The sequence below is a fragment of the Mixophyes fleayi genome, chromosome 2 (genome assembly GCF_038048845.1).
Source record: "Mixophyes fleayi isolate aMixFle1 chromosome 2, aMixFle1.hap1, whole genome shotgun sequence".
Taxonomy (NCBI): domain Eukaryota; kingdom Metazoa; phylum Chordata; class Amphibia; order Anura; family Limnodynastidae; genus Mixophyes; species Mixophyes fleayi.
In genome coordinates, this window is record NC_134403.1 from 348,816,231 (window position 1) to 348,839,147 (window position 22,917).

The 22,917-nt window shown below is 38.1% G+C and overlaps 1 protein-coding gene across 1 annotated transcript in view; it reads right to left on the minus strand.

The window, feature by feature from the left end:
- Positions 1–22,917, minus strand: part of TMPRSS15 (transmembrane serine protease 15) — a 224,362-nt gene that overhangs the window by 116,250 nt on the left and 85,195 nt on the right. Inside the window, exons 10-11 of the mRNA XM_075197836.1 lie at positions 5,974–6,123; positions 1,103–1,205 (exon numbers count right to left, since the gene is read on the minus strand). Coding sequence (XP_075053937.1) covers positions 1,103–1,205; positions 5,974–6,123 — 253 coding nt within the window. The remainder of the gene's footprint in view (positions 1–1,102; positions 1,206–5,973; positions 6,124–22,917) is intronic.

The window sequence follows — 22,917 nt, forward strand, 5'->3', positions numbered from 1 at the left end:
ACAAATGTGTATGATCGTGTGAATGTGTGTAAAAGTGTAAAACCAGTTATTGCCACGTGTCGCGGCTGGATACGCTTCTGCACACCGTAGCGTGCTCTATGCATAATTTCAGACAAAGACAACCAAATCTGCTCGATATTAATTGAAATTACCTTATCCAATTTGCTGACTTCGACAGAAGACACCGGCGACACTCCATGATGTCACTGACATAGGCGACACTGTTATCGCTGGTCTTAAGGGGTAAGGTAAGTATGCATCCATATGCAATGTAGTTTAGAAAGGGTTCTACATTGTACATGGAAGCATACTTAGATTACCCCCTTAAGACCAGCGATAACAGCGTTGCTTATGTCAGTGACGTCATGGAGTGGCGCCAGCGTCTTCCTTCATCACGATTGGTTGAAGTCGGTGCAGAGAAGAGTCATCATGGATCCTCGTCAGGAAGCAGCTGTCCGGATTGATCATGTTGGGGTAAGTCTTGTCGGTGTACTCAGCACCGTTATGCCGTACCCAACCCCTTTTTTTAAGAGGTGACCTTTTCCTCGAGAACACTATTCACACTAATGTACCCTCACAACTATCCCAATCTCCACTCTGAAACACATTTACTTCTCTTGTTTCAGCTGTGCCCTCTTCCGCTTAGAATGTAAGGGTCATTCATACCCTTTGTTTTCATGTCTGCATTTATTTTTTCTACCTTGTATGTCCCTGTTTTATGTATGTACTGTTTTCCCTATTGTACAGTGTTGCGGAGCATTGTGGTGCCTTACAAATCTACTATAATAATTATAATAATAATAATACATTAATGGTCAGCAATATTCTTAGAGTTCGCTTTTTTTTCAATATTTAATGCTATGCTGCACTTTAAATTGTTTCAACTAATGTTGTCTTTTAATGCAGAAAAAGCACAAAGGATTGCATTATTTCTATTAAAATCATTAGAGTATAATTTAATAAAATTGCTTTCCTGATTATGCTTGAGCAAACTAGTTAACCTTTTATATAATGTAAATTCAGTATTTTACATACATAACTGTTTTCTTGTTTTCTTTTGCTGTTAGATATATACATTTATTTTATGTGACTTTCTGCTTACCAGAAACTGAGACACACTGGTTCTGATACTGCAGTCAATGGAAGACTTAAAAGTCGAACTCTTTGACGGATTCCAGGTCCAAGTGGTGTTGATATATAGTAGCCTAAAAATAAGAATTTTGAGCTTAATTATGCAGAAAAATCAGCTCAGCTATTGAAATATTTTATATAATTAAAAACATAATCATAAACATGGCACATAAACACATACACACACATACACATACATTCTTACTATATTCATTTTTGGCAACATTTGTTTATTTAACATAAGTATAGGTTATTCTGTATACATACAGTATTGAGTAAGAAGTATAACAAATTAATATCTCATTCTCCCCTAGCAAGTTATCTGCAACAATTTCCTAACTTCATTCCAAGTTGTGGTGCTCTATCTATACTTACATGTATTTAAATTATATAGAGATATTGCGCTGCCTGCCCCATTGAGGTAAAATGGGATGTGGTCGCATTATTATTACTCCGGTTGATTCAACAAGAAGAAAGTCTATATAAAATGTATGATTTCCAAAATGTCCTATATATATACCTATTACATATACTGTATATACACTTACTCCAGTTTCCTCCCATAGTCCCAAAAAATACCAGTAGGTTAATGTTACTGTGTGTGTGCTAGAGAATCTGAGGGTAGGTTTACTAAAGTTTCTAAAAAGGAAAAGTGGAGGTGTTGCCCATAGCAACCAATCAGACTCTAACTTTATTTGTACTAGTACATTTTAGAAAATGATACCTAGAATCTGATTGGTTGCTATAGACAACACCTCTACTTTTCCTGTTTAGAAGCTTTAGTAAATCTAATCCTTAGACTGGACATTAGAAGGAAGAACACGCATTCTCAAAGAAGCGCTAATTGAGCTGTTTATTGACACCCCTTAAATTTGATCTAGAGATAATGTTCTAATATACCAAATTGATAAAATATATTAAATGTTTTCATATCATTTATTAAAAAAGCAGACCACTTTTACCACATTACACCAATTGCTAGGCATACTACAAAATATTAAAACAAACTGTGCAAAAAGAAATAAATTAATTTACTGTAAAATAAAGATAAAAAAAACCCAGTGATAATGTAGAAGAAAATAATCTTTTTCAGCAACAAACACCACAGATTATCAATTCTGTAACGTAGACTGTTAAATCTAGGCTTTTATTCTCAATAGAAAAATATTATCCCATATATATAAGTGGTGAGAAAAATGTATATTGTTTCTGATTCAATTACGCGGCTATTCTTTCATTCTTAGGCAGTCGCTTATATACTGTGTATATAGATGGTGACAAAATTCTATCTCTATTTTATGCAACAAAATGTAACTAATATTGTACATTCCACAGCTCAAATACACTATTGTAACTATCTCCATGGTACATGTGAAATAAAGCTGATATATGCTAATTAAAAAGGCTTTTGTATCTCTACCGACTCATCTTGATTTTAAATAATCATCAGTCACAATTTCCAAAATCAATCATATGGTGTGAAAACGTGTATATAGAGGATTTAAGTTCTCTATCCTGATATTATTACACAATGCACAATGCTCTTTCACTAAATATAGGTTTGAAGGGTATAGTGTAATAATATCTGGATTAAATATGCTTTCTCTCCAAATGAATGATATTGGAAATTATGACTGACAATAAATTCATGATGAGGCATTAGAGATACAAAAGTCTTTTTAGTTATCCCTTATCAACGTCATTTCACATGTAACTTACTGCTTGTTACAATAGTATATGATAATACATTATGCTACATAAAATAGAGATACAATTCTGTTTAGTGGTGATAATATTCTATTAAATTATGAAATTTCTCATATTCGAAAAAACAGCGTGTGTATCATGTGCTTTTAGTGTATGCTTTAATTATAGTCAATTAAAAAGTTACTGTTTAATAAAACAAATGAACGTATAAGAGAACAACTATGCCAGTGTTTGTCAGGTCACAAACTTTAAAAATCAAGTTGACATTTATCAACCTGTTTCTGCTTGCAATTGTTATCTAATGTTGTCTTAGCTGCTATCTCTTATAAATGTTTTTTTTTTGTTATTTTATTTTATATGACAATATTATTTAATGGATGTAAAATGCTTCTTGTACGTCGGTCAATTAACCTCATCCAGGTAAATTCAGTAACTGAAGGTAAATATGTTAGCTAAGAAAATGTCTCCTGGAGTAAATTGGTCAGATTGATGTTTCTGTGCAGTTCAGTGACATTTAGTCAATAGGGGTCTGATTCATTAAGGATCTTAACTTAAGAAACTTCTTATTTCAGTCTCCTGGACAAAACCATGTTACAATGCAAGGGGTGCAAATTAGTATTCTGTTTTGCACATAAGTTAAATACTGACTGTTTTTTCATGTAGCACACAAATATCAACTTTAAATTTCAGTGTACAATTAAGCTATCAAATATTTGTGTGATACATGAAAAAACAGCCAGTATTTAACTTATGTGCAAAACAGAACACTAATTTGCACCCCTTGCATTGTAACATGGTTTTGTCCAGGAGACTGAAATAAGAAGTTTCTTAAGTTAAGATCGTTAATGAATCAGGCCCTAGATGTGAGCAGTGGCGGAACTACAGGGTGTGCGGCTGCTACGGGTCATGGTTGATGAGAGGTGTCAGGCAATGCCCTCACTCTGACCTCAAATAGTCTCTTCTTCTGAACAAGCATCTTTCCAAGGACACAGGAGCAGCCTCTAGGTCCCTACCCAAATTTGGCTATGGAATCACGTATTGCACTGTTCCACCTCTGGATTTCAGTGTAGGTACTGTCAAAAAATTAGAATCCTTAACACCAGGTTGCGAGGTTTGCATGTTTAACCAAAATATGGACTAATCCATTATATTTTCATGCTACAGTAGAAGAGCTGGAGTCCTATGCGATGTCTCAGCTCCCGGTCACTGGTAGGTTACTGTAGCACAATGACCACATCAAGTGATACGATCTCTGCATAGAAATCTGCAGAACCATGCAGGGTGCTTCTTCTAACCACTGCTCCCACTGTATGTTCAAGGATATTGAAGGGGATGTGCAAAGAGGGATAGGGAGAGCAAAAATAAAGATGGGAATATCAAACAAGATTTTGGGGTGGGGACGATATGAGATGTCTTCATTATGTTATGATTCCCTAAATTGATTTCATTGGTTGCTAGTACAGAAGTTGCAGTCATGTTGTGAAATGTGTTATCTGGGTTAGTGAGCAGAGAAACAGTTATCTACAGATAAGTTGTTAATTATTTTAAGGGAGGCTATAAATAGAGTTCATATAGTGATATCAGCAGCTGTTTTGGGTGACATCTGTTCTGGTGGGAATCTCTTTCTGTTTGAATGCTTAATAACTTTGCTTGATGTTCCTGCCACTAATTCTGTCTCACTCCTTCTGCCACTCATAATGCTATTACTCATTGTTTCTGACATTCTTTCCTTATGTCAATCATCTCAGTCACTTATTCTCTGTGTCACGCCTTCTGTCGCTCATGGGAATGTGGTGAATAAGATTGGTTAGAGGAATGAATAGTGATGGGGCAGTGCAATGAATAACAGGTGACTGATGATTTAGAGGGACGGAGGCCTATTTATTAAATTTGTTCTATTTATTTAACATTGGGTTTAAGTAGGCATATAGTGTTCTCTTGTTACTCAGCTATGTGGATAATACCTATACCTTTTCCAAAAATGGTAGCAGCATTTCAAGATCTGACCAAACAGCAATATAGTTTCCTCATCAGCAGCAGGTTAACAAAGGTAGGAGAGTGCAGCACAACTGTTGTTATTCTGTTGGGACAGTTCCTCCCCAAGTGATGCGCTGCTCCATACCTTGGCAAGTTGGAGGTTTGACATCATAGCAAAGCGCCACACTCCCAGTGTAACAATGACATGGAAGAGCAGCAATGACCCTTCAATGCCATGCATGCAAGCAGCTGGCAAGCACTATTCTTGAACACAGACACTATAGTCATAAAATGTTCCAGTGTGTAAATGTTTACATGTACAACAACCCATAGCATTCTATCAACCAATTGCTTTCATTCTCTAACATGAGCTATATCGGTCAAAGGCAATTTCTGATTTGTTGCTGTGAGATGTTGCGGGTTCTGATTGTTTGCTTACTGCATATTAACACTTATTTCCTTTGTTAGCAAATAAGCTATTATATTTGCTATTACACTTTAACTTAGCCAAGCAAGTAGCATGTTGGGTGACATTAAGTGCAGATCGATGTGCACATTTATGTACATTTATATTTAAGAGGAAAAAAGAAGACTCAGGGCCTCATCTTACGTGTAAGGATCATAAAAGCATATCAATGTTCTTTGCTGGCTCCAACCAAAGCTAGATCTGAGCTCTCCTCTGTCTTCATTACAGATTTTAGAACTTTCCCATAAAAACGCTCTGCACTCCTTTTTATTGGGTTTGCATGTATTGCCGGAAATCCGCAAAATAGCCAAAATAAAATTGTCACCTTAAAGTCCAGTGAACTAATAATTTAGGACCATTATAGCTATAATTATTAGAGGTTTTCACATCTTCATAACCAGACCTATTTGTATGTTTTGGAGATGTGGCAGATTCATTGGGAATAACTTATCTGCTTTTTAGACGTCAAAGTAAATTTTAGGTATTATCAGGACAGATGCGGTTGCAGTCGGCAATTTAGCATCTTGCAAATTAATTGACCTACATATGATGTATTAAGTCAATGTTCAAATTACAAAAAAAAACCATAGCAGAACTATTTATTAAACTGATTGGTTGATCTAATTCCCATTTACAGATTTAAGTGAAAATGTTCACATTTCAGAAAAATAATTGAAACTAGTGAAACTCACCAGACATGTTGCCAAATGTATGGTCATAATCCGGTCCAGACATTGGAGGATAACTGGGGCCGTTAATTCTCTCCCATTCTGCATCATCCATTAGGTCCTGAATCCAGTAACAAAACCCTTCTTCAAAGGTGCAGTCAATCTTCTCTTCATCTTTGGATAAAAGCATTTAAGAAAATTACTTTCTACATATATGTATCTATAGCTCTAAATGAATATTTTTTTGTTGTCATATATATGATGGATATATTTAGAAAGTGGATAGTGTCAGAATCAACTTTTCTGATAACCTGCATGGACACAAACCCTGTAAAAGCACTGATCACTAGATATAAGCCTTCATGCAGCACGAAACATCAAGAGGTTCACCACTTATTTTGTATGCATCATGTATATCTTTATACAATCATAGATTATTGGACATATTGCACACTTATATAGTGATCATCAGGGGATCAGTAATGAGTTACTGAGGGAAATGGAATCCCAGGGCATAAAGAACCATAAAAGGACAGGATGGGTAAGTTGGGAGATTATACAAGGAATGCTTACTGATCAAAGGAAAGAGGTACAAGAAGGAAATAATGAAGGTAAGGAGTCCAGAGCAGGCAGTCATATATTTAAGGGTCAAACCAAAACAAATAGTCAGGTAGAGGTCAATATAAGGGGTAGATTTACTAAACTGCAGGTTTGAAAAAGTGGAGATGTTACCTATAGCAACCAATCAGATTCTAGATATCATTTATTAAGTACATTCCACAAAATGACAGTTAGAATCTGATTGGTTGTGTTAAATATGATTTTTTGTTAAGGCCTCATAAGGCCTTTGTTCAGCCATTTTATTGTAACTTGTATAGAAATATTATTTGCTAGAAGAGATTATTCATTTTTCTGTTAACTTGCAGTTTTGCAATATGTGAGCCTATGGCCTTGAAGTTGAACTAATAGGGAACACCTGAAGAATGTAACCAGTTATGAAAACAATAATGAGCTTCATATCCAGCTGGTAGTATGGGAGCTGTATCCATGGTGTTACACATAGCATATCTCCAACTCCCCTTGAGATAAGAAATAATAGGCTCATCTGTCCTTAGAAGGGGGAGAAAAGTAAACACCTCAAGAATACGTGAGAAAGTTAATCAGTAGCGCTTCTCATAAACTAGTGGTATAAACTATTGTATGCATATGACGTAGGATTCATTTATTCAGTAGCCTATAAAAACCTGTATCTTTGTATCAATAAACTAGAGAATATTCCTTGTATACAGAACTTGGTCTGTGTCAATTCTCTCCAGCTGATTGAAGCGCTTCCAGATATACTTGACACCACAGGCAGACTTGGGTCAGAATTCTAGATCTAACAACTTGGAGGTCCCACCGAGATTCGCTGTCCAGCAGGCTACAAGACAGACAACGGAGGTTTCCCAGCACATTGAACCCCAACATCCGCGGTCAGTAGATTTCTACTCGTTGGTCTTCCTAGTCTGGGTCACCTCATGTCTGTCTGAGGCACCTGACACGCGAATTTGTGAGTCTCAAGTATCATCTGATTAATATAATACAGTATTAACCCAATTTGTTTACTGTAATTGTATTGTTGATTAGATTTTTGAAAGATGATTGAATTTTGAGTGCATGTGTTTGTACCTATGTATGATGTATAAAGCATAAATGTCACATAAGACATTGATCAAAGAAGCATGTAATGGAATAGAGGGATTTAGAGAGTTATTGTTTTGAACATTGAGTGAACATTTTAGACACCATCCCCAGAGGTATATCAAAGAAGGGAGATTCTGTAATCTGCCCAAATTGTGTAAGAGAGATTTCCAAAAGACCTTCGTCCCAGATACTGTCAAAGAAGCTATTTAGCACGGACATCCAGTACAAGGAGTCCACAGAACGGGACGTCCAGTGCAAGGACAACCCACAGAAACTAGATAAGAGTCCCGATTTGGACTCAACAGAATACTGTCAATACGAGTAATATAGATAGTAAACAAATGACAGCAGCTCCCTCATAGATATGATGCACAAAGACTTAAGGAAATGGGGGAGTAGAAGGTCTGCAGGGAATTTTTCAAGAAAGCGGGGATAGCCAAAGATATGTGTGGATGGAGAAACAAAGGTGTTGCAAGTGGTAATGTGACAAGAACAAAGGGGTATTGAGATCAAACCCCAAGAGATTGTTTGAGGTGGCACAGGAAAGTTAAGAGATCTGAAAAGTCGAAATATATGTGGATATGCTAAATGCATCGGAAGCTGAATAATGAATCAAGTAGGTTGTATATTATAAATGTATGTTTGATCCTGTGCAGCTGAATAAGTGAAATGTGCCCCTCCCTTATTCTGTGTAAATGATTTCAGTGTGTTGAGATAAGAAGCACACTGTTTTTTGTTTTTTGACAATGTATGTAAAATTAAAAAAATGTGTCCGGAGTGCTGATTGATGATAACATGTTGAAGCTAACTTGTATTTAGTGTAATGCTGGGACTTGTAGTTCCACAGCAGTAGGCTGGAAGATGTCAGTTAAGTTTTCTTTCTCTGTATGTGAGTTTTGTCTCCGTCTTACTGCGTGTGAGAGAGATCCGTGATAATTCACATTGTTTGTTCTCTGTCTTAGTGCTCTATAAGGGAGATGTTTGATTTACTTTAAATCACAATGTTTGTCTGTCTTGTCCGTTTTTTACAAGAGACATGTTTCAAGGTTGAAAAAGTTGTACATTCATTGCTTAATGATAAGCTTTTAAAAAGATACAAAAGAAGTTTTAAAATGTTTGGTCCGATTGCACGGACAAGATTGTAAATAATGTACATTATCACTATAAGTACTAGTGTCAGAACAAAGCTGGCTGGGATCCAACAAGCCGTTTCTGTATTTGAACAAAATAATTTTGTTTCTGAAGTTCAGAAATATAGCTTTCTCTTTAATGAAGTTGAGAATTGTGGGAGTGAGCTTACATGCTGTTTTTATCTGTGTTAAAATGGCGCTGATGAATGTTCTCAGAAATCAGGAGGGTTTGTTATGCCTTTAAAGAAATGTTACGAGATAAAATGTCGTCTGTGAGCGAGACTTAAGTGAATATATTTTTACTTTGAACACGAAAATCACAGAATCTAGAAATATGTGTGAATATTTGGTCACGGGAGAGAGATTTTGTTGAGAAAATGTTGAATGATTTACAGACACAATGTATTGTGTCTAACGAGAGTACTCTGATTTATGAGACAGTGCTGCTTTTAAAATGGTTGAATACTTGGAACCAAGATTCCAGATTGAATGTTTCTAAACCCGGAAATTTAATTAGTGTCATTTAAAAGGGCTGTACTAAGAGATGATAAGAAAGGAGTGGCTTTGAACACTCGCCCAGGTCTCGTCACTTTGACATTCTCTATTTGTGAAATTAGGGACTGCCCCTTTGAGGAAATCAAGGCATGGAACGCATAGCGTCACAGTTAAGCTTTTAGCAGCTGTTCACTGGTTACCTGATAACAGTATACACGCATGTTACAGTTACAGTAATTCCTAGTAAATAAATGTTAATCTCTATGCAAAAGTTTTTTTATTCACAGGTCTCCAGCTGCAAAGACCCATTAGGCAATCCAGATTGCATTGATTTAACTTCCAATGCACCATCTTTGCACCACAACAAACATAAGTATAAACTAATGAAGGATTTAAATAACGTAAACTCTTCTGAGTAATGATTACCTTGTTTTGGAAAGAGATATTAGAGTTTATGTGCTATTCGCATAGCAAATGCATGAACTAGGTGGTTTTTCTGTATGTGCAGAAAGCAAAAGGTTTTTATTTGTATCCTCATTACAGTTTTGAGTAAATCAGTGTTTGTAAAGACATTTACTGCCCTTATTTACTGTGCTATAATTGTCATATACTGTAAATAATTATTTTTATTGTGGGTATGGTAATGCATTGATGGGAATTCTATATTTTTACAGAAATGAAAAAGATTTAAGACTTTAAGAGCAATTGTATGTGCTCCTGCATTAGCACTTCTGGATCATAGCAAGCCATTTATACTCTCCTCTGAGCAGAACCAAATGTTTAACCAATTTTAAGCTGAAATAACTTCAGCGCCAGCACTGGCTTTGCCAGATTATGACAAGCCTTTCACATTATTTTGTTATGAAGTCAGTGCACATGTACAAGGAGTACTGACACAAATACATGGTCGCAAGCTAAGGTCACTTGCATACTACTCTGCTTTAGTGCTTGAAAAGAGTATAGATATTGTGCTAGGACACCCAGTTACCTTAACGGTATCGTACGTTGTGACAGAAACCAAGCACAAGCAAAACATTTGTTACCGGCCAGATTTACTAAGTATGAAGATATACAGCACAAAGGACATTCCCTCCTATTGTGAAATGAGTGACATATAACACTTGCCGAGCGCACTGTGTATTTTCTTCCTCCCTTTCCTTTTTTATTAGAAGACAAAAAAAAAAAAAAAAAAAAGGAAGCACAAGAGGCCCCAGAGCCTCTCATGTTCACAGATATATGTTAAGACCTTCAGACAAGGGGAATCTGAGTAAACTGTATTTTAAGTTTTTTAAAGGTCCAAGGGAGACCAGAGAGGGGAGTTCATTGATATTAGCAGGAGGAATATAGATTGCACGTTATTTTCCTTTGCTGTGCGCTGTAGATGTGTACTAGACTAGAAAGGAAAGCCAAGTTTGGAAGAACCAGACTCAGGCCCATAGTAATGTATAGATCATTATACATAATTAGAAAATTCTAATATGAAAGTTTAACCCAACCAAATAAAGAAAAGAGCAACCCATGACTACAGGGGTTTACACCCAATGCAGGAATGTGTTTGTGAGTATTGTGGCCCAACACATTATTATATACACTAATAGAACTGATGATGTGGCTTATTAACAGGTTATTTAAGCTAAGTGTTTCTCTTCCAGAAGAATTAAAGTTACCACATCTGTCTTAACCGTTGTACTGTACACTCCATCTAATGAGTGTAAACTTTGTGGAACTCAGAAACCAAGAACCTTTTCCTTGGATTCCACATGCTCCTTACTGAAGCCTATCCTAATGAAGTAGCACTGCTTACTCCCAGTAACGTTACACTTAAGCAGTGCACAATGTTGAATCCTGCTGCCTTATTGCAGCAAGTTTCAAAAGATGGGAGAAGTACCTGTATATATTGGGGTTACCCTAGGGATTTGGGGGAATTCCATTCCAGCTTGAACAGAAAGAAAGGAAAAAAAAAAATGCAAACAAAATTTTTCTGAACATGATTGCATAGAACTAATGAAACAAGAATCTCTGGTTTTATCTCACATTAAAGATAAACCATTACCAGATGCAGACATCACTCTTTTTGTAGATGGTTCACACTATCACATAGATCCTGTCCCGTATACAGGGTGTGCTGTAACCACACACACAGAAATAGTGATTCAACAGACTCTACCGAGTCACATGTCAGCACAAGAAGCTGAACTAAAGGCCCTGACACTTGCATGCATATATGCAAAAGGACAAAGAGTAAATATTTACACTGATTCAAGTTATGCATTTGTAATTGTGCATGATTATGGCCCTGTATGGAAAAGTAGGGACCTTATGGGTTCAGCAAGCAAACCAGTCAATATGATGAACATACCAGGGCACTGTTCACTGCATTCCAGCTGTCCTCCAAACAGTGATGAAGGTGAAGACACACACAGAGATACTACCCCCGAAGCTAAGTGAAATAGACCAGGCCGCACGAGAAGCCGCCATAGCCCCAGTACCCCAAGGGGAGTCTATTTACATGGTGACCCCCTGACCCCTGTTTGACCAGAGCACACTCCAACTTATGGAAAGACAAGCAACAGAAAATAAGAAAAAGACTTGGGCAATACATGGAGCACTAGAAGTGCAAGGAGTGGTGTAAAGGTCAGCGTTTGTGTCTGCCAAAAGTAGTTTATCCCATTATGGCCAATATAGCACACGAGAAAGTGCATCTGGGAAAAGATGCTATGGTTGTACTCACTAGCAGCTTATGGATAGTACCAGGGTTCGCCCAAGCAGCACAGTCGTTAGTGGCAGAATGCCTAGTCTGTGCACAAAGTAACCCGAGTAAGTCTGTCCTATGGAAAAGCACACCCCAGACATAATATCCCTATAAGAGGATACAGATAGACTTTATAACTTCCCAAATGCTCGGGCTTTGAGAATGTGCTTGTCTGTGTCAACTTCTTTAGTCACTGGCTGGAGACATGGCTGTATAGAAAAGCAAATGCTAAAGCATTAGCCAAGAAAATTGCGAATGAGGTAATCTGATGATATGGTGTACCAGAGGTCATTGTAAGTGACAGAGGGATACACTTTACGGGGCAAGGATTCCAGAAACTATCACACCCCCTACAGATCCCAAAGTTCAGGATGTATGGAGCGCCTTAATGGTACACTGAAATTGAAAATGCAGAAAATAATGGCTGAAACAGGTCTGCCATGGATCTCATGTTTACCTGCACTCAGTAAAAAATACTGCTAGGAAAGACACAGGTTTAACACCATATGAGATATTGTTTGGCACAGCAAACAGAACAGGCTGTTATTTTCCATAGCAACTACACCATGTATATAGTGATTTGTTGAATTATGTTGCCTTATTATAGAAACAACTAACTGAAATACATGGTCAAATATTCTCCTCCATTGCAAACCCTAATTTTGATACAGGTACCCATAAACTGCACCCTGGGGGGCTGGGTGGTCGTGAGAAAGCACATCAGGAGAAGTCTTGAACCCAGATACAAGGGTCCTTATCAAGTCCTGTTGACGACTCCCATGGCAGTGAAAGTACAGGAAAGAGACACCTGGATTCACGCATAACACTGCAAAGTCTTCAAATCAGGGGAGTCTTGTTCTGATAAATAGAAATGACTGTCTCATTGTATTGATATGTCTTGCCAGAATAATTGTGACTGAAGTAGGGATTAAGGCCTCCCTAACCCAGTATGAAACAGACAGTTAAGTGACATATTGCCTATGCCACTGTGAGAAACATATGGGAAGGAGTGCTCAACAATTTGCACTCATAGTAGAGTAAACTCTGAAAATGTCTTTGTGCAGATGCATAACCTCATTGGTAAAGTTGTCAGTAATGATTCATGTTGGATATTGGAAATATTGGCATTAGTAGCAAATGGTTTTGCAATCCTGTTGATCGTATAGGTGATAATGAAACTAAATATATGGCTGATTAAGAAGTTACTGACACTTGATTGTTGTCTCTCCAAAAAGGGAACCACTGAAAATCCCGAACCTCTGATGATCACAGAAATTACTTCTGAAACCTGACCAGACTATGAGTGTCATGAATTATTTGGACTAGCAAAGCCAAAGAACTGCAGAGTTTGCAACAAGAAACTACTAAAGATTGAACAAAGGACATGCAAGGCCTGCAGAACTACTATAGACTCATTAACTACCTACTAAGAAACCATCTTTTAAGAAACCATCTTCTAAGAAACCATCTTTTCTAGACATGGACATTTGCCAAAATGCATCTCCTCATAAATCAAGTTAGGACAGGGAGGATCACAGGCTTATTAGTGGGGGATGAGTTGACAGATTCCTAAGGGGACCAACTCTATGCATGTGGCCTCCTACATGTGTATAAGTACCTGCTTATTAAGAATGTGGTTCTATAGATAGGATTAGGTAGGTAGGAGGAGAAAGGGTCAAAAATTGAATAAAAGATGGGAAATGTTAAATATGATTTTTTGTTAAGGCCTCATAAGGCCTTTGTTCAGCCATTTTATTGTAACTTGTATAGAAATATTATTTGCTAGAAGAGATTATTCATTTTTCTGTTAACTTGCAGTTTTGCAATATGTGAGCCTATGGCCTTGAAGTTGAACTAATAGGGAACACCTGAAGAATGTAACCAGTTATGAAAACAATAATGAGCTTCATATCCAGCTGGTAGTATGGGAGCTGTATCCATGGTGTTACACATAGCATATCTCCAACTCCCCTTGAGATAAGAAATAATAGGCTCATCTGTCCTTAGAAGGGGGAGAAAAGTAAACACCTCAAGAATACGTGAGAAAGTTAATCAGTAGCGCTTCTCATAAACTAGTGGTATAAACTATTGTATGCATATGACGTAGGATTCATTTATTCAGTAGCCTATAAAAACCTGTATCTTTGTATCAATAAACTAGAGAATATTCCTTGTATACAGAACTTGGTCTGTGTCAATTCTCTCCAGCTGATTGAAGCGCTTCCAGATATACTTGACACCACAGGCAGACTTGGGTCAGAATTCTAGATCTAACAGTTGCTATAGGCAACATCTCCACTTTTTCAAACCTGCAGTTTAGAAAATATACTCCAAGGAGTCAAATGAAAACATAAACAGGACACAAACACAATAAAGGATATCAGACAAGTCCAAGGGGTATATTTACTAATCTGCAGGTTTGAAAAAGTGGAGATGTGGCAACCAATCAGATTCTAGCTGTCATTTTGTAGAATGTACTAAATAAATGATAACTAGAATCTGATTGGCTGCTGTAGACAACATCTCCACTTTTTCATACCCGCAGTTTAGTAAATATACCCCCAAGGCAGGAATACCACAAGTAAGGGGAACAGGGAGAACCCACACCACTTCTGGAGAAGCAATTCCCAGTCTCACCATGCTTCTGGGCATATAGTAGCTGCCTTTCTCTTTAGACTTCCCTCAGGTACTAGGAAGCCCCCTGGACTTGGAATACCACAATGAACATTGGAACTGCAGTAGGAAAATAAATTGAATATAATGTGACAGAGAAAGAAGGGAAGGTAATGACAAAATCCGAACAAGGTAGACACAGGCTGAGCAATGGAACAGGGAAAACAGTATGTCTAAGACAATAACTGAGTTCGAGACAAGGATACAGCAATTTCAGATCCAAGGACACAAAGCAAGGTAAGACACATATATAGGCTATAAAAAAATATGTAATATATTAACATGTTTTAATTAATCATGGAGGTAGCTATGAGCCCATTACAGCTGAGAAATCAAACAGTATGTACAGACAATAAACTCAAGAATACACAGAGAGAGAGAGACAACACAGCACCTACTCCAGTAGTGGCTTAGTAACAAGTACTGAAGGTTCTAGACCCAAATCCTAGCAGAACCCTACAAATGAGTGTCATTCAATTCAATGTAATCAGATACTGTTGATTCACCTAAACATGTGCGTAAGTGATGTTATAGCCAGAGAGCCTCCTGAAGAACAATCAAGGTTCAGGTAAGGAGCCTGGGGGCATTCCAAAACTGCTCACTTCACTCCATGCTCTCACTAGACTTATACACTGGGGACTGGCTGCGTAAAGTGCCAGAGCCAAGTTAGATGCACTTGTGGTCCCAAGCTGTCAGACAGTCTAATTAGATGCATGGAACCCAAAACATGAAGAAAATAAATCTTTGATTTTAGATAAGTAAACTCAAATATACAACTTTAAACAAAAAATTGGTTATATGCCTTTGCCAGGTCATTTGCGATTCAAGAGTGCAGTAACTCCATGGCATTTACTACCCAAGATTGAAAGCTTGGGTCCAATTCATTAAGGAAAGGAAGGCAAAAAATGGGAGTCAGCTTGCATCTTGACAAAACCATATTGTATTGGAGGGCTAGGTAAATTTAAAATTGTAGTTGGGGTAGGACATGTCCTAGATCAACTTTAAATTTTCAGTGTAAAAATAAAGCTATCAAGTATTTGTGTGATACATGAAAAAACAGCCAGAATTTTAGTTATGTGCAAAATAGTAAACTAATTTGCACCCCTTGCATTGTAACATGGTTTGTCCAGGAGCAAATTTACTCTTTTTTTTTTTTACTTTGCATGCCTTAATGAATCAAGCCCGTTGTGTTTACCCTGGTGAAATGCACTAGACCACAGCGACTATTATCAATTAAAATATTCCTAGATTTTATTGTAACTGTGCACATTTTTGATTAATAAAGTTTTGCATCTATTTACCATGTATGCTATATTTATATTATTACTAGAGTTTGTTTTAGTTATGCTTTTTACTTGTGCTATATATGCTAATAGAGTGTCACCAGGGAAAGTGTATTTGGTTTTAAATTGACTAATAGTGAGGCGCAGCTCTCTTTTAAAATGTATTATGCATTTACATCCATTATGTCAGTTTGGATCTGCTGTCCTCATTGGCTCTCTTAATTTTGATGTGAAATGTTTTTCTTTTTTTTTTTTGTAAAAAAAATTGTGTTGTGCAATTCATTGTTTGTCCCTAAGTGCCAGGAATTGTTAGGTAAGGATATGCATTTTATTTGCCAGGTATGATATTCTGGTCAATTGCAGGGCATGATTTTAGAAATGTGCTCTTTATATAAATCTGATCATTTGCCAGGTACAATATGATGGTCATTTGTTTCATATGATGTGCTATTTTGTATGCAATTGTGAATGATTATTAATGCAATAACATACAGACTAAAAGACATTTCAAACTTTATGGGTGCATTATGTGTGTCACTTTTTACTTTAAAATGAACGCAATTTACATTATTGAAGTAATTGTGGATTTTTAGCAGAAATCATCCTGGCGTTATTATAAAGTTACAGTGTTATTATAAAAAGATCCAATATTAAAAGTAACACTACACTAACTCCAACATTGTTCCCAGCATAATGCCTACAACCTACAGACTGTCTTACAACATTTACTTTAATTGGTTCACTTCGTTAAGTACTTATTGCACTGAGATCATTAATGGTCTTTTACAAAGCTGGACAATTGCGGCCCCACATGCAAATGCCATTTGAGCCTGTTCGTGTGGTAAGAGCATGTATTAGTATGTCAACATGATGGCAACTGTGTAAATGACTCTTTTGGGGGGTAACTATGACATGTTTCAAAAAATACAATTGAAAATATGCTGTAAAGTTTGCTCCATCTGTATTATACAGTAACAGATTTCCTATGATAAGAAACACTCTGTAATTACATTTAAAATGTCTTATATTTCCAAATGTTTTAATGCATTAATGTTGAAAAAAAACCTTACACAGGTAATAACATAATGATTATCATAACACTGCAACATAACTACCTACTGCATATTCTGTAATACATATCTAGATATTTCTAGGCTAAGAGGTCTCTTTTAGAAGACGAATACTTTGTGATCGTCTTCTACAGCACAATTATCTAACTTAATGCAAGAGAGCAAGTAAGGGTCACCAAAATAACTTATGCCAAGAAAACTAGCTTATTAGACTAATAAAAAACATCAAGCTTTTGAAAGCAATTTTGCACAAGATGGAATCGACTTCCCAACCATAATTATAGAAACCTGAACTATTTATCCATAAACTATAAAGAGATGTACATTTATTTTCTCATATTTTCTTGTCTTCAGAATTGAATTGAACATGTTGCCCTAGCATGTAGGATCTGTACATGTAGCATGCAAATGATGAACATACAAAGTACTGCAGCCACAGTCTTAAATATCACAGTAACTTTTCACTTGCAGATTGTTCAAGAAGATCGGGGAGAGGGGAAGGACCTTACACCCACAGCAACCTCCTACCCTACATAATCCCATAGAATTCAACCTATGCCCCACAATCCAGAATATGAAACAAAACCTCAAATGTGGACATGATGTGAAAAAGTGCAATAAATGAAAGTGCCATTTGAAGAGAATTTTAAAAATTGTTCTTATAGATAGGCCAAAAAATAAAAGGTGTTACCAGGAAAACGCCCACGTCTTTGTAATATTGATCTACTCTCAGTGCCCGGATTGACATCGCAGAGGGCACACAGCACCCCAGGCTCTCCAGCAACCAACCATTATGCTAAAAGACAAAGTGACGTTGCTTCACCTCTATGTTGTACCCCAACACTTCATGGGTACAGGCAGACCTAACCTTGATCTTAGCCAAAAGGCTGAGAACCAAGAATCGGAATCAGTGATGTGACAAACGCAGGTGAGTTTATTTGGCACATTTCTTTAATGATTAATTCATTATGCCAGTTATATTATGTACCACTGCACAAATGTGAAGATTACAGGTAAGTGATAGGATGGATCCTGTTCATGTGTGGTTACAATTTACAAGGACTGCGAGATGTATGTGTCAGGCTCAGTTCGTCTTCCGTATCGGGACGGCTGCCTGTTTTAAAGCCGGTCAACTATCTTCTGCGGCCTCTGCCCTCCTAAGTCTTTGTCAAGGCAACCTCATGGTTGGCCAGTATGCCGTTCAATTTCGCACACTGTCTTCTGATTTAAAATTGAACAACGAATCCTTGGTAGCAATCTTCTGGCAAGGTCTTGCAGATCGAATCAAAGGCGATTTCGTTTCAAGGGAATTACCTTCTGACTTGGAAAACCTCATCTCTTTATGTGTCAGGATTGATCTGCACTACCGAAAGCGCACACAGGAGAGATCTTCATCCCAACATTTAGCTCCCCGGCTGGCTCCCCAGTTCCAAAACCCCGATATCAAAGCAGATTGACCAAAGCAGATGGATCGCTCCCATTTGACTCCCAACTAACGTGAGAGACATTTTAAGCAAAGACTGTCTGTATTTGGATGATTCAGTTCATTTACTAAATTCTTGTCCTAAGAGACCGAGAAACTTTCTCTCCTAGTCGGTAAAAGGGTGGCCGCCCTAGGAGACTAAGTACTTGCTCCCTGCTCCGACACTAACTCTGAGTTTCTCATGACTGTTGTACTTTACACTCCTAAAGGGTCCCACCTGACCTCGGCCTTTGTTGACTCTGGCTCCTCCGGAAACTATATGTCGACTTTTCTCGTTTCACAACTCCAACTCTCTCTGCATTTGTTGCCTCTGCCATTTCCTCTCACCGCAGTACGCAACAGCTCCATCTCCTACGTTACTTCTCCCATTTGGCTGATGGTAGGAGCATTACTTTGAGAGTTAATTAAGTTTCTGTTCTTACCCCAATATATTAATTCCCTTATATTAGGGTTGCCATGGCTCCGGATACATTCACTCCATCTCAACTTGGACTGTGCCCAGGTCAGCTTTGGGGTCTTCAGTGTTCCACAAGATGTCTTACCAAGGTTTCTACTCCTGCCAACCGGATTACCTGCTGTTCCATTTCCTCTGAACCTACTCTGGCGGCAGCATACTCCATTCCATGTTTTCTTTCTTTTTCTTTTTTTAATATTTTGGATGTGTATTCCTTTCAATATTTCGGAATGAACATTTGGAACAAAGTAGGCCACACATGGGACACCAACAAGCCATACACGCATCACCCAAACAACACCAATTTCCGCTGGGACCACAGCCCCTTTCTGGTGGACCTTTCCATTTCAGTTACTGACATTTATGAACATTTATGTTACATATTCATTGTCTACAAGATCTCTTTAAAAATGAACGTATTAAATACTGTTGTTGGTGCAGTTATGAATGAGAGCATACAACATGTTTTATTATATTTTCCTTTGACGTCATGATGATCGATACCATACTAAGATATCAGCCTTTAACTAGGACTCTTTAAAAGTAGAGAATAATAAATATAGATATATTTATAACAATACAATACCTAATAAAATAAAGTAAAAAGTAGATACTTTTGGGAGCAAAATTTGCTCTCTGCAGAATTGTGTTTATTTTAACCTTTCATGGAAGCACATATATTTCAACGGTAATGGTATTCCTTGGAATAAATCCATGGTGCTGTATTTGTTTTAAAAGCACTTTAGGAGCCATAAAGAGGATAACTGATGGTATACCAATACCAACTTTAGTGCCCCACTATATAAAAAAGGTTGAAACTTGAATTTCTATTAACTCTACAATATAGTTTTATCACATGAAATCATACAGCGGAGTAATATCGTCTCAGCAGAGTTGAGGCTTGAGCAATTTAAAATAAACATAAATAAAACAAAAAAGTAAAGGCTATAACTCCAATTTAAGTGACTTTTGATAAATCTCAACTGCAACTATAAAGTTTTGCCTTGTAAGCACTTAAAAATTTGTCACTGCAAGGATGAATGTTGGCCGAAAATGCTGTTCTCAATTTGCAATGTATATGAATTGAATATTAAAGGATAATCAGCTTTCACAAAAAATGGTGTTACAAACACAGCATGTTAGAGAATTGCTTCAATTTATTATCTCCATTTTACACAGTGATGTTAAAGGAGAACTATACTCACAAGCATGTTAGGACACTGTCCTGAGCCTTTATCCATGATGAACATTTTGTGAATCTGCTTTTATGATGATAACAGGTGTATATAGAAGACTATTATTTATTTTGGAACAATTGATGGCACTCTAAACCTAGTTTTATAGTTTCCCTTTGTGATTGTCTAAAAGGACACATTTAGAGATTAATGTGAATAACATTCTTAATATAGGACTTTTCTATTTTCTATGATGTTACTGTTCAATGTTCTGTAGACTGTCATACTTTTGTCTCTGTATCACAATCCCTTTGTCTACATCACTGGCTATATGGTATGAAATTATTAAGGGCAGGATTAGGTTTCAGAGTTAAAACAGTATGACAGAGCAGGGAAGAAGATGGCAGGCATAATTTTGATACCTAAGTACATATATATATATATATATATATATATATATATAAATATATATATATATACCGTATTTGCCGGCGTATAAGACGACTTTTTTGACCTGAAAAACATGCCTCCAAGTGGGGGGGTCGTCTTATACGCCCGGTGCCAAACTCAGGTGTCTCAGGGGTGCCGCGGGCCAGCCATAAAAACAAACAGAAAGCCTGTCATATATCAGTGACAGGCTGCGTGAGAGAAGAGGATGCTGGATCCCGGCGCCGTGCAGATTGGTGTTTCCGTTTTTTTTTTTTATGGCTGGGGCGCGGCAGAGGGGGCAAAGTGAGAGAGGGAGAGAGGGACAGATGAGAGTGACAGGAGGGGGACAGAGGAGAGTGACAGCAGAAGAAGGTAAGTGTTATTAGTATGTGTTATGTTATGTTTGTTTTATGTTATGTCATGCCAATGCAGAGTGTGTGATCAGCATATATGAGTGTGTGTGTGTGATCAGCATATATTTGTGTGTGTGTGTGTGTGGGGGCCAGTGACTTCATGCAGTGTGTGTGTGGGGGCCAGTGACTTAATGCAGTGTGTGTGGGGGCCAGTGACTTCATGCAGTGTGTGTGTGGGGGCCAGTGACTTAATGCAGTGTGTGTGGGGGCCAGTGACTTCATGCAGTGTGTGTGTGGGGGCCAGTGACTTAATGCAGTGTGTGTGGGGGCCAGTGATTTAATACAGCGTGTGTGGGGGCCAGTGATTTAATACAGTGTGTGTGGGGGCCAGTGATTTAATACAGTGTGTGTGTGGAAGGTGTGCGGAAGAGGGAGTAGTCTTATACGGTGAGTATATAACAAACTCTATAATTTTGAGTGGAAATGTTGGGGGTCGTCTTATACGCCCAGTCGTCTTATACGCCGGCAAATACGGTGTATATATATATATATATATATATATATATAAACAAGTTAACCCGTGCATGATACTCATGCATTCTAGTCAAATCAAGCTACTTAAGGTGTTAAAAAGGTTCTTGTCATGCATTTGGGCCATAGCCCAGGCCTCCTCAGGGGAAGAGCGTTACTTCCCAACGTAAGCGCCCTTTTTTAACGTGGTTTTGTCCACATGTCAAAACCTCATCATTCTTCTCCATCACCTCATCCTTCATCTTTATCGCCACATCTATCCAGATGTCTATCCACACACAGGGATCTCTCTCAGCAGTCCTGAGTATCACACTTCTCTCGCTCTGTCACCCCCGGCAACCACCAACCACTCCCAACTGTCACCCCCGGCAACCACCAACCACTCCCAACTGTCACTTCTCCTTCAAGAAATATATATATTTTTTTTAAATCTTTATAAACACTTTTAACAATTAACAAATTAAATTAACAAATTAAAAACATCTTGTCACTCACCGGACTGTGAGTGCTTCTTCCCGGACATTTAGGAACCTTTGCCGTCCGCCATCCTGAGGGTCTGCGCATGCGCAGCCCTTTCTAACCCTTTCTAACCCTTCAGTGTATGTTCCTTTAACTTAATTGGCAGATCAGGCAACACTCCCTATATTAAGCACCTGTGGTGAATACCACGTTGCCTGATCTTGGAGTCTCATTCCCCATGAGCCTCTGAAGGTGTTCCTGTGTTTCCTCGTGTATTCAGCGCTGCTGATTCCTGTGGTTTCCAAACCACTTCTACCTACTGTGGTTTCCAAACCCCTTCTACTACTGTGGTTCCCATACCACTTCTACTTTCCTGTGTATCATCGTGACTGTTAGCTGATTCCTATCCGCTGCCTCCGTGCACTACAGTCTTCAAGCCACTTCAACTCTATCATATATCATCGTGACTGTTAGCTGATCCCTATCCGCTGCCTCCGTGCACTACAGTCTTCAATCTACATCTACTCACCTGTGCATCATCGTGACTGTTAGCTGATTCCTATCCGCTGCCTCCGTGCACTACAGTCTTCAACCTGCAACTCGTCTGTGTTCCATCATGACTGTTAGCTGATTCCTATCCTCTGCCTCCGTGCACTACAGTCTTCAACCTGCAACTCGTCTGTGTTTCATCGTGACTGTTGGCTGATTCCTATCCGCTGCCTCTGTGCGCTTCAGTCTTCAGCTCATCTCAACTCTCCCGTGTTTCCTCGAGACTGCCACTACTATTGCTATCCGCTACTCTCCGTGATCATCAGTACCAGCTCAACTCTGCTCTCCCGTGTGCCATCGTTACTGCACCTGCTGGTTGCTATTGGCTACCTCCGTGTGTCCGCAGAGTCCTGCTGCCGCTTCTCCTCATCTCTACTCGTCCTTCAACTGCTGATCCACTCTCCATGCTTTCCTGTGTTCCCGCTGGTCTCTACCCGCCTGTCAGCATT